At 37.6% G+C, this 13789-nt stretch overlaps 1 protein-coding gene across 2 annotated transcripts in view; it reads left to right on the top strand.

The window, feature by feature from the left end:
* Positions 1-13789, top strand: part of LOC103715506 (pentatricopeptide repeat-containing protein At4g04790, mitochondrial-like) — an 85009-nt gene that overhangs the window by 53886 nt on the left and 17334 nt on the right. For both annotated transcript variants that reach the window (XM_088702978.2, XM_088702977.2), the window contains exons 10-11: positions 934-1053; positions 7040-7144. In XM_088702978.2, the coding sequence (XP_088559104.2) occupies positions 934-1053; positions 7040-7144 (225 nt within the window). The remainder of the gene's footprint in view (positions 1-933; positions 1054-7039; positions 7145-13789) is intronic.

The raw sequence follows: 13789 nt of genomic DNA on the forward strand, positions 1-13789 counted from the left end.
AGAAGACTAAGCAGAGGCAAGTTCTCTTTTGATGTGACAAAATATTTTGGTCTCTACAGAAGGGCTATAACATTCCTTAAAATCTTCTAAGAACTAAGAAGGTTTCAATGGCATTCGTTGCACTTCAGGTTGAAGATAAAGTAGATTGTTTCAATTAAGCAAGACTTTTCCATGAAATTGTTGGACTTAATAGGATATGCTTCCATCATTTGCTGTGTTAGTAAATGCATTGAGTTGTTTACATGTGCTCACCAAAATACATTCATTTTTATGATTAAAGAATTTTTTATGTTTGCTGAAGAGCTTGAAGTGATGTTTTTCCTAACATGCTACTAATGTGGATCCTATGAGGGAGGGAGCTAAATAGATTATATGCATTAAAGATTTATACAGAATGAAGGAGAAAGGGGGAGCTTAGGAAAAGGTTAGTGCGGTTAATATTTTGAAAAACAGAAAACATAAGATGGTCATGGAAGTCAGTTGAAGGCCTGAAGTGCTTTTGATTTCTATCACTGAAACCTATTCCGAGATCAGGATTTCTTCTGATTGTCTTCATAGTCACTTTAACATTCATGCTAACATTTTTCAGAGAAAAGCCTTCTGTTGTAGATGTATGTACCCTTACCATCAGGTTTTGTCTTAAAATTTCTGAATCTGTTGCAGCATAGTTTTCATCCTGGATCATGGAATTCTTTATTTAGAAATTGCACGGCGATCATCCTCCTGTCATGGATTTGGGGAGAGTGAAACTTATGGAAGAAGATTATAGTTCTAATACAATAAGCTTGTGGTTTATTTTCTGATCTCTAATTGAGAATTCTTGTTAAATATTAGCTCTTGTTTTGTGTTCTTGCATTTTATTGGGACCTTATATCCCATCCTGTTACATGTTATCTCTGATTGATTTGGTTTTTGATGGTTCCTTTCTTTCAGAAAAATAATCGTGGAGCATTGATGGTTCTCAAGCAAATGGAAGATGCAAATATAAAACCAGATTCTGAGACTTTCAGTTACTTGATATCTAATTGTGAATCTGAGAAGGATATTGTCAAGGTTTGCTCGCCGTAGAAAATAGAAACTTACATGTTCCAGTCATTTCTTTCTTGTAATGGTGGTAATTTTTTATTTTTTGGATTCATGAATTATATGGAATAACAAATCCTCTGCTATTTAGTTTCGGCTCCATTGTTACCATGGTATAGTGTACATGCATCACCAATACCATTATTCTACATGAGGACGTTTAACTTCTAAAATCTAAAGTGTGATAACAGGACAGCTTCTGTAAGCATGGATCTGTGGGGACTGTTAGTCATGGCATATTTGTATTAGTTGCAACTTATCATCAATACTATTGTCTACCTCTAAAATATCATCACTTTGTAATGGAGAATTGTTAGAAAGGAAGCTTAGAAGATAAGGGGTCAGCATTATAATGGACATGAAGCTCATAAAATCTATTCTTTTGACTTGTGGGATGTACTTTTTATAAAAAGAGCGGAGAGATAGATGTTGAACTTGTTATAAGATTAGAGCAGCATGAAGTGGGAAGATGCTACTGAAGTGTTTCTATAGACATATACAAATGAACTTAAAGGGGAACTAGGTTCACATAATCAATATTTTCTTTGTTGCACAAATTTAGAGTATCAGACAGTAGATAAAGTGCAAGCAAAAAGATTAATGTAGCAGATTTCAGAACTCTAAGGTGAAACTTGGAATAGGAAGGTTTGAGTTAAAACATGAGGAATACAAGTCTAACTAAAATCTATTCTACTAGAAGATATGGATGTTTTTATGTATTTTGAACTTCCTTGGCCATGAAATTTGACCAAGGGTGGCCCCGATAATAAGGGCATCTCGTTAGTCCAAGGGCCAAGGAGGCTGGTTAGGCTTATAATTGCTATGACCTAGGTAGTATAGAAGAATTTGAAGAGGTTTTATCTAACTTAGGATCTAGCTTTCCTATAATGACTGCAGAGAAGGATCTTTAGACCAAACCTCAGATAAGTAGACGTGTTGGGTAAATGGATGTTATTTCTCCAGTAATACAGTCTAGGAAAATAAAATCAAGGCTATCTCATTATAGTAATTAAAATAATGGAAATAATGGCTGCCATTTGACATTTTCATTATTCATTCAGAGAAATATATTTTAGTTTGTAAGCTGCGACAAAAGCAAAGCACATAGTGCCATTATTTAGTCATCATGGTCCATTTTTACCCATTGCAGTGGCTAATAATAGCCATCATTTTGTGTCCAAAATAGTTCATCATAGGGTGAACTGGGCAAAGAACACTTGCTATTTCTGTTATAATGATAAATTATGGATTTATAGGGGATCCTATTGGTGTTGTTAATCTCTTGAATGCAATATTGTAATAGTAGCATAGTTAGCATAAGAGAGGGGATGGAAATGCCGTGGCACACCTTAGTCTCTTCACCTATGTTTTTGCACCCCTATTATATAAGTTTCCTTTTAACCCCTTATTGAAAATGCATGCAATTATTTAATGTACTTTTCCCCCTTGTTGGGGTGCTCCCCTCTATCTTCAAGTTGATGTTTAGCTGTTAAACTCGCACAATCCTTTTTCAGAGCCACCTTATTTATAGTTGTCCCTTATAGTCGTTCTGACTTGATGGGGTATGTTTCTCGGTGATTGTTGTTGCTGTAGCATAGGTGATAGCAGCTCTAATGAGGCTATATATTCCTCTTCTTGCAAAACCTTCTCCTTCTATCCCCCATATCTTTTTTTGAAACTATTATACTTGGTATCGTAGTATCCATCTGTTGAGAAGCTTCTTCCCTTGCCAACCAGCTTGTGTACTAATCTGACTCACCCAGGTAATATGCTAGCCTTTTCCATCAAATTCTAACCCTGGGCAGTCATCTGTCTTGTTCTCCTCCTCCTTTTTTTCTGACCTTTATCCTAGACATCTTTATTTTATTTCTCTAACCACAATTATCCACCTGCTGTATAAACTAATGTCTGACTAACGTCCTAATGACAGTCATCTTTTTCTATACTATACGCTTCATTTGCATCAGGCTTAACTCCAAGCACTCTGCTTACAACTTTATCTTCATCGTTTTCTCTTTTCTTCATTCATTTCCCTTATCTTTTCTTGATTACTTTAACCTTTAAGGCTGTTACTTCATTTTTTTTCTGCCAGCTTGCTTATATTGGATACCTTTTCTTTTAAGGAATCTTATGGAATGGTTTTTGTTTTCATATGACTCTGAGTCGCTATATGCTTCTTTGACTTCTTTTCTAAATCCACATTACCATCCTCTCTTGCTGCCTTTGCTTTGTTCCAAATACCCACTCTAACATTATAGGTTGCGGTCCTTCCATACAAAAAGCTGATATCATCTTCTACCCCTTTATTTAGTCAATTATCCTCAGGCAACTTGTTTCTATCAGTCCTTCCCTCAAGAAAAAAACATTTTTTGGAAGGGATATATGCTTCCTTTTACTTTCAGCCAAATGATGATGCGCGCAGTTCATGAATCCTCTCCTGTTGCTTTAGAATTATCTTTTTGAGAATAGTGGAAAAGAAGACTAGATTATAAAAGTATAGAACAAATGCTATCAACCAAACAATAATAAGTATGTCCCTCAAACCTAGCGATCAATAATATGTAAGGAAATATTCAAGGCAAATTGCTGAAAATGCCAGAAGCCTTCAATTCAATACACCTTTTAAGCTATGTCCATAATCATCTTTAGGCACAACAATGACAATTCAATTAGTCATAGTTTCACAGAAAGGAAAAGCATATCATTTACAGTTGTCTTAAATATGCTCAAGAGCTTTTCTATCAACACTTGCAACTCAACATTCACATCCCAAATGATGAGTGTATTTTTGTGAGACTTGATGTGGATGTAACTTTGGTAAAATGTGTTTTATTTGTTGCCTCCAGACCTTGCATCTTGTTGCCCAACCTTCGTCTACAGTGAGGAAACCTAATGCAGTTCTTATTGCAGACTAATATGTTTTGAAAGGAGAAGGAAAAAGGCTATACGGGATATGACAAAGCTTATTAGGGCAATCCATGCTGTGTTACAAAAGATTACAGGATGAATTAGCATGTAGTCTTGCGCTAAACGGCACAACCAGAAAGCCCTTTCCCATCCATACAGGGTTAGTTATAACTCATAAGGATTAAGTTGTGATACAGAAGAAAGGTTCCTTGATTTGTGAGCATGACTGTGTTGGTGAAATATGAATTAACCTCATTGTAATGACTTCATGAATTATCCTGCTTATCAAATATGTTGATATGGCAGTCACATCAGATTGTCCTTTGTTGGATAGTTACATGATGGAGAAAGTTAGCTAAGAGGCAAAACCACAAAAGCCTGTAAGCCTTCAGTCACCAACTTCTATTTAGAGGAAACAATGGGAACCCGCCAGTTTTCATTTTCATAGGAAAAATGTAATGGAAACTTTTAGTCACTGATTTGAGAACATGACAATATTTTCTCCTGACCCTTGAGGTCAAACATAGATGCTAAGGTAGCCAATGATATGGCAGGTGATACTAGTCAATTCTGTTGTATTGGGATCTGGCACTTCTGTGACTCATACTGAAGTAGCTGTAATTCCTTGTTTTGATGACACTCTCTGTCTTTTCTGTATCCTCCTAGCACTTCAGATTCCATGCAATTAATTTTATTTGAACTTGTAAGTTAGCCAATTTGAGGTTATGCTTTACTTCCTTTTCTGTCTCTATAAAGGATACTATTTTCTGTCTCTATAAAGGATACTATGTAAAAGGCAAATAGATGAGAAATCCACTCACTCTAGGGCAGCCAGGCTCCATGATTGAGCTTTAATTGAGACAATGAAAGTGGATGAATAAAGAAAGACATGTATGCAAACTTACTTCGGAGGACCTCGCACCCAGCTCCATGTAGTAAAAAGTAGCACTGAAATGGGGAACAATTGCTACCTTCGTTTGCATGCATCGTCATCATTACTCAAACCTTTATGGCGCTCACGGAAAGGGGGTTGGGGTAGGGGTGGGGCAGCCACTATTTTAAATGGTCCGGAAGTGGCTTGTGACCAAAATGCTGCTCCCTTTATAACTGAATTACCAGCCAGTGATTGCTTTATGCCTCGGTAAATTGTTGACCAAGTAAAAAATAAAACAAAACATCCATTAGTTCAACTAATTTAAGGGCTCTGAAAAGTAACAAAAGAATAAGGAGTTTAATGAAAAATTACATGGATCCATCTATTGACTCAATTAATAGAGCTAAGACTAATTAGACATGAATCACTTAATCAACCAATATTTGTATGACTAAACCAGATCAGTTAATGATTACTGGAAGCTTTTGGTCTAGAAATCATCCACAAGCTCACCTTCAGTGACTGCATCAGGTATTATTTAAGTGATTGAGATTCTGTGATATGCATTAGCTTTCTAAGTCTAATTTTGTTCCATTTAATATCTTATTTTCTTTATAGCATCTTATGTAACAATATCGAAATGTAAGGATCCACATATGGTCCAACTGTCCTATGTATCAATGTTGGATACAGAAAGACAGTGATGGATCCTGCATTACTTCATGATAAGGATTTCAATTTTCCTCCTTACCCCTAAGATAAAATGGCCACTTGACTATTCTAGTGATGTTGCTACTGAAAAAAATGTTGGAACACTATGAATGTGTAATTACATTGGCGAACCATTTATGTAGTTGCTTTAGCATGTTGGTAATCCTTTTTGCAAAACTTACTGTGCTGTTATTCCGTTAGGTTACAAATGTAAAGGTGCATCATGATGCTATTTCACAGCATGGCATTTCTAAGCAACACTATGATAAATTACGTAAGTCTTGAGGTTTTTTTCTTACTGAGGATAAATTAATGGATTAATTAACTTGGGTGCATGTTTAGAAAAGAATATAGAAGGCTGTAATAAGGAGAGAGTCTCATATTTGTATCCATGGTTAAAAAAAGGGAAAGAGACAGGAGGTCTAAGAGAGCTTTGATGGTGTTTGTGAGGATATTTAATGTTTTTGTGGACAGATACAGTTCGTGATAAGGATTATGGGCAATAAGTGTAGTGACAAAATTGTTCATTGTTAAGCTAAATGTTTGTTGTAATGCATCTATCTAGTGCTACTTTTGCTTGAAGCTTCTACATCTGACATTTCCCTTGAGCGTACTGTTTCCATCTTTTCCTGGGGCACATTGCAGCAACATATCAGCACATGCTACATGAATCATATTACGTTATCCTCTTTATGTGTTCTCTTGTTGGCAGACTTCATACATTCTGGCTTTTGTGGCGCAGTAATTTTTCTTGCAATCACCATGTTTTCTTTTCTTCATTGATTTCAACTCTGAAGATGATGACCCTTTGAGTTATTAGACATTTCTAACTTATGTTCCATGATGTAAGATCATGCCATTGCATCAATCTATAGAAGTACTCCTCCTCCCTAACCTTTTTCTTCATCATGTTAGGTAAGGTGTAGGAGAAACGACATCCCAGGATGCACTGCTAACTATGTCTTCACTTGAGTCGTACAGGAAAATAACTGTTACCTCTGATGCAAATTACTGCCCTTTACTATTGTTATTGCCATTGATTCTTCCATTCTTTATGTGCTTAATGAAAGATGCATTTTTAAGTTGCAATCTAGTTATGACAGTGGAGGTGCAATTCTTGGGAAGAGTATACGGACAATACACATTGTCTGGAATGTGATGCACCTAATTCTGGTCCCTACGCTAATTCTATTTTTCCTTCTCTGCCCTTTTTATACACAGTCACATACATTATCTTTTAGTTCTGTGCATTTGTGTCCATCACATGGCACTTATTAAATCCTTCTGCATGGTATGCTAGTCATTATGGTGACCTAAAAATTCATCCACACCTTGACAGGATTTATGTTGTTATTTTGTGCTCATCGTGAATCTATATGAATATCTGTGATGCTACAGTTATTGTAGATTATGGTTTGTCAGCCTAGTCCTCTAAATAGAATTCTATCTTTGAACTGCTTGCAGTATCGTGAGGAAATGAAGTGTGCTGGGGTTCAAGTTACAAAGCATGTCTACATGGCAATTATAAATGCATATGCAAATTTTGGAAATTTTAAAATGGCAAAAGAGGTAATTGATGCCATTTATATGCACACTTCTTTCCACTAATTTTGTATGACATATATGTTCTTATAATATTGCATGAGTTTGCAGTTATATGATTTGCTTCTTTCTCCCTCAATCCAGAACACGTTTCCACATATTGAAGGTTATGTTTGTTAAGAAACATCTACCATTTAATAGCATATGATTGTTTAATGCAAGGCTCACCGTACCAGCCGGTACCAGACATACCGTCCCATATTGGTACTAAATCGGTATGCTGTCTCGTACGGTACCAACGCTCAGTACGCCTTACCATCTTGTACCGTATCGCGTACTAATAATGTAATAGGATGGTACTGGTATGAGGTTCGATACCAAGATGGCGAACCTTGGTTCAATGCATTGGAGTATGATTTGACCTCCCAATCTCAATATTTGACTACCATGGTATCTAAATGCCAACATGGATGCTTAATAAATACAATGCTCAAAAATACACCCGGCCATATCCAGCTTTAAGGACCTATACAACATATGCTAGAATGTGAAGAGGTATTGTTACAAATATGGATATATTTCTTTGGGGTTGTGTTTATATGTATGCATGCAATGCAACTACTGCTTAATGTGCTATTAAGTTTTGACCTCCATGAAGCAGTATAACCTCTGTACAAATAAATGTATGCATGAATTACTAGTGGAATATCCAGCATTGATATCCATGCGGCAAATATCCATAGTAGATGCACTTGCTTGACGAAGTTTTCATGTATGGCATTACTTCATGTGTATATCATAGTCCTAATGAATCATGCTTGCCAAATTCATGTTGTGCTCTTGTTGCATATGTATGTTGTTCATGTGAGGACCTGCTTAGGTGTATATTTAGTCCCACATTGGACATGCACTGGAGAGATATTTGATACCTATACAGGGTCAAGGAACCCATATAATCCTTTTACTCGTCTTTCTATCTGAGTCCTAGGTTTTTACAAATGGTATTAGAGCGGACCTAGCTTATGGCCCATGTGGACTAGGGAACTCTGTAGCATCAGCCCTTTTGAGGTTGACCACGAGCTAGCTGTGATTTTTGTGATTGTGTGGCGAGGATGCGAGGGCTTAAACAAGCAGAGCATGTGAGGACTGTGTAGGTGCGTGCTTAGTTCCAAATTGGTTTTGTGAGAACTTGTGTACTTATAGGACCAAGGAACTTAAGTAATAACTTCTAGCCAGCCTTCTTGGATGAGCTCTTAGGTCATTATAATTCATAGTGTGGTCCATGGAGACTTATTTTTGGTAGCTGGAAACTATCTGGCTTTTAGAAGTCTTACAGGTGCTGCAAGGATAAGCTATCATGTTATGACCAAAATTCTATAAGAGACTAACATAGCATGCATATAGATGCAGCAGTGAATTTATCCTTATATTGTAGTGCTTGATTTCTCAATCAGGATAATGTAGATAATTATTTTTACAGAAATTAGATTAAGTTTTAATGCATATATCATTTTATCACTAGATTGGTTTTGTGAACTATTTGTGTACGAAAATTTGATCATATGAGATACATGGATGACTTAAGGTAAGAAATAAGTTGGGTTTGATCTGGTTATAGTTTGATCTGGAACCACTTGAATTGGCATCATATCTAAGGTTTGGAAGTAGAAACAACACACTCACTTGGTGCCTTTCCTTCTCAGGTTAATTCATTGGGCCTAAAGTTTAAGAGACTCCATTTATATCTTACACTAATTTTCCTGGGTCTAATAGTATCTGTTTGGGTCCAATTGGTCAAGTCCAATTATGCATTGATCTATACCTACTCTACTTGAAATTCACATTTTAGTTTGTGACCACAAGCTGACGCACTGCCCTGCGCGCCCGCGCGGGATATTCAATGCCATTCTGTGGCATTTAACGTGGACGCGCGCGCGTGTTTGCGCGGTATTTTTTTTGGATCTTCGCCGGTACAGTACCGAAACTGTACCGATACCGATGCCCACCGGTACATCGGTACAATCGGTATGGTGGACCTTGGTTGAAATAAGGGATGAGTGTAATGGTGGAAAAACGAAGATGCTTGTAGGTTAATATTCTATGTGACCAAGTGTTCGACAATTGGTATGCTGAAGATGGATAAAAAATGCTCCTTAGCTTTTTTTTAAAAAGCAAAGGATAAGACCATGGTCTGCTATGTCGGTGCCGGGTACTAAATCGGTTGCCCGACAGCACGGGTCGGTACGGGCCCGCGCCGTGCCGTGCCTACCGACACAGTAGAGGAGGTGGGAGAGAGAGCGAATGGGAGAGAAAAAGAGAGAGAGAGAAGGGGGAGAGAGAGGGAGGCCAGGGCCGTCGGAGGCCGGCTCCCAGGCAATAGGCGGAGGCCGCGGCCATTCTCCTATTTTGTTTAAAACAACGGTCAGACCGCTAAAAAAATTTGTGATTAAGTGATGTTAGCCGTGAAACATCATATAAAACTTGCAAAATTCTTTAGCAGTCGGACTCCTATTTTGAACAAAACAGGAGAACGGCCGTGGCCTCCGCCTGCTGTCCGGGAGCTGTCCTCCGCGGGCCCTCCGCCGGCCTCTGCCACCCTCCGTCGGTCTCCCTCCCTCTCTCTCTCTCCTTCCCCCGCCCGTTCTCTCTTTTCCCCTCTTTCCCTCTCCTTTTCTCCCTCTAGCAATGGGTTTCGTTTCCATTGCCGGAACCATTCCGGTCCGCCGCTAGGACGACTCGATGCAACCGGGATGGCTCGATACAACCGGGACGGCTCGATACGACCGGAACCACCCAATTCGGGATGATTCTGCCGACCCTGGACACGACAATAGAAATGTTGATTTGAACAGAACTTACACAATGCTAATTTATAAGGTGAATGAAAATGATTCATTTTGGGACTATATCCCAGATTTTGAAGGTTAATATAGTCAGCTTGAGTATGACCATGCATATTATCATAGGAGCTTGAAATAGAGATTCAGGATTGGCAATCAACATAAGCACCAGAGAGTGCAAAGAGGAAAGCCAAGGTATTTGCATAAACAATAAATGCACCATGTCCTGAAATCTGCATGACTGGAACTCCAACCTAACATAATAATCAATGAATACAATATGTATCTGAAAATTTGTGGTGATTAAAAGAAAGTTGTTAATTTTTTTACCCTTCATGACTTGCAGAGGACATAGGCTTCATTGAATTCTAATAAGTTTGGCTGGGGTCCAGTATTTGTGGGTTATAGCCATTGCGAAGAAGGGTCAGTATGCAAATAATTGTGAAGGACTGTTGCCATCATTTTTATATGGAGTAGATTTTTATGGCCTTAACTCAGATAACCTGACAAAAGAGGTGGCTGAAAATTGTGGAAATGGCAAACTGTATGTCATTGGACATCACTTATTGGCTTCAGATCAATTGAATGAATCCTTCTTGATGAAATGAACTAAAGCCTTAAGTTATCAGTGCACTCTAGCAAATCTCTCTAAATTGTTATCGTTCTTTAGAACTGTTTAATGGAAGTATTGACATAATGACTACTTATGTCACCTCAGATCACTTTGATACCATGTAAAAATCACACGGTATCATTTATACTATACAGTTCACTACTAAACAATTAAAATTAGTACTATACAACACTTATGACAGATTATAAAATTTAATGATAATTTAGGAACACTCATGTTTTCTCAAAAAATATCATTTTCTGATGTTTTATTACAAAAGATTTGAAAATCAGTTTAATTCTGAAATTTAATTTTTGTTTTTGTGACTTTCATAGATTGTTCCTTGTGCAACAACATACAGAAAAAATCACCCTGAAAAGAAATGCAGTTGGTTTGTTTTTGAAACTGCATCAATTTCAGGTATAGTTGGGTCCAACCTGAACCCTAAAATTAACCCAATAACCATGCGATCAAGGTAGCCCAAAAACGACCTAAATGAAAGGTTATATCATCAGTTTTTTTTGAATTAGCTTGTTATTTATGGGGAGGGAGGAAGGTTTTTTCTAGAACCCATTGCACCAAAGAAAATTTTCATTTGATAGTGATAATTTTAAGAAAAATGTTGTTTCTTGCATTTACATTAAAATGTAACAATATATTGTTCTTTGTATAAGAAAATAAAACGAATGGTGTGGAGGATGCCTCATCTTGCTTGGAATATATTCTTGGTTTCGATTTGTCAAAAATTCAAGATTTGGGGCTTGGGTTTGCAAGATCTTCCTTCCGACGAGCTTTCCAAAACCAAGGTTCGCTGTACCGGTACTGGACCCTATATCGGTGCCACATTAGCATAGTGTCGGCACGGTATGGTACAGAATTTTTTTGGCGTACCGAGGGTCAGTACGCCACTGGTACCGAATAGGTATGGTACGGTACGTCTGGTACTATCCAGTTTGGTGTGGTACGGTATACAATGCTCCAAACACAAAACCAAAATAGGAACCCTTCAAATAGGTAGAAGTAAAAGGACGCTATTTTCTTTTAGGCTTGGTAAGTTTGATATTGTTTGGTGCTTAGTGATTTGAAGCAGTTTGCTTGGTACTCAGTACTATGCCCTTGTCAGCTGCTGGAATTGATGAACCAACGTTTATATATAGATGGAGGATTTGTTTGGTAAGTAATATGCCTCTTTGATATCTCTTCATCTGCAAAGAATTCTCGATGTGGCATGGTATATGCTAGCCAGTGTGGACTGGAACATAAGGCCCTTATTGAAATTATATTGGTTTGTAATTCAGCTAGTGGAGTCTTTGCTTTCTTATTGGTATAACTATTGGTTTGTGATTTGATGCCAAATCATTATTTGATTGTTTCAAGGGGGGCATGAAACATAATTGATCATGAAACAGAGTAGGGGATATGAAACATAATTGATCATGGAACAATGTTCCTTCTCCATGATGAAGATGTTCTATTTCAAAAAAAAATTCTTGCAAAAGATTGTGAAGTTCTAGCATGAAAAGATTCAGCTTTTCATTTATTAGAATCCGGCTAGAAATTACAGCCAAGTTGTCCTCATTACTTCACGATCTCTCTCTCTATCTCTCTGTTGCTCTCTCTTCTCCTTTTACTCTTTAATTTTCCTTCCTGTCACAATTTCTACATGTAAATCTGCATGATCTCACTCTTCAATCATTCATCTCTAGTTGCTCCATGTATCTTGTAGAAATACTGTAGGTCAACGTTATTTGTATTTCAAAACAACAATCATGCAAACTAAAATACCAACTAAATAGCCACCTTAGAAGCGGATAATCATTTCTTTATACTGACGGTAGTCTCAGTTTCAGTCCACAAGTTGACTAGGTTGATCAAATATTGTTGTGTTGGTTTAAGAGCAACTTCTAACACCAGAAATTAAGTTTTCAAAATTAGCTTCAACTACAGACCATCTAACTCATTCTTGCTGACAAATCGTAAGTGTCAAAGGCCTGTTGGAATTACCAAAGCAGTAGATGAATCTCTGCAACATATATTATCTTCACCGTAAGATTGGATTCCCAGCAAAGAAAACAGTAAAATATTGAATTTAAAAGATATGATAGGTAATTTCCTTATCTGCTGAAATTTTCTGCTTAGGATGCTGCCCTCTCTAGAGATCTTAAGCTTTTCCATATCTCTGGAATTATTTCAAGCTTCTCCATATCTAACCTCCATTATTAATATTCAGTTTAATCAATTCTTGGTCACATTTTTCTTTAATTTGTACAACTCTTATTGCTCTTCTAACATACTTATTTCTCACCTTTTTGTTCCTAAATTTACTGCATCCACCTTAGCCTTTTTATTTCTGCTAGACTCACCTTGTTTTCCGGGGACTCTATTGACTAACATTCTAAGACAAGCAGCACTTCAGGCTTTATTATTATTTTGTAGAATTTCTTTGTAAGTAACCAAAGTATCAGACTATCATAGAATACCCCAAAAGCACTACTCTTCGTCTTTCTAGTACTATTACATATGTCTATATTTATCACATAGCATGTTTTTGACCACTGGATGGATAGGTGAGGGATTTCCAAATCAAGGTTCGCCGAGCAGGTATTGGGCATTGTACTAGCCGGCGACCAGTTTTGTAGGTATTAGTACATACTGTATTGACTTGAGCTATACCGCAATCAAGGGGACGAGGATGGAGCGGGGGGAGTGGAAGAATGAGAGGGAGGGGGAGGAAAGAGAGGCGAGCAAGAGAGAGAATGGAGAGAACAGAGGGGCAAGAGACAGGGAGGGACATGTTCTGGATCGTCGTTGTCATCGTTGGCGGCAGCAGCACAACAATGACAAAACACTAGCCAAGGTGATTGAGAGGCGAGAGGCAAGCAAGAGAAATGGACGAGAGTGAACAGAGATGGTGAGAGAGACTAAGAGAGGGACGCATAATAGTCATCATTGTCATCGTTGGCGGCGGTAGCGGCGATGACAAATCGCTAACCAAGTGAAGTGAGAGAGGTGAGCGAGGGTTTATAAAGCTCAAACCTAAAACAAATCGACCGTTTCGTGTCAATAACCATTTGGTTTGATTCGGTTCGCTCTGAACTAGGCAGTTTGGGACGGTTCGGTGAGGACTGACCTCATAAGTGCTATTGTATGGATACATGTATATTATGTACATATGTGCTTACATATATATACATAGTTATAGTATATGTGCGTTTCTAT

The sequence above is a fragment of the Phoenix dactylifera genome, chromosome 8, assembly GCF_051530095.1.
Source record: "Phoenix dactylifera cultivar Ajwa chromosome 8, Ajwa_hap1_PhDact_Kaust_v1.1, whole genome shotgun sequence".
Taxonomy (NCBI): domain Eukaryota; kingdom Viridiplantae; phylum Streptophyta; class Magnoliopsida; order Arecales; family Arecaceae; genus Phoenix; species Phoenix dactylifera.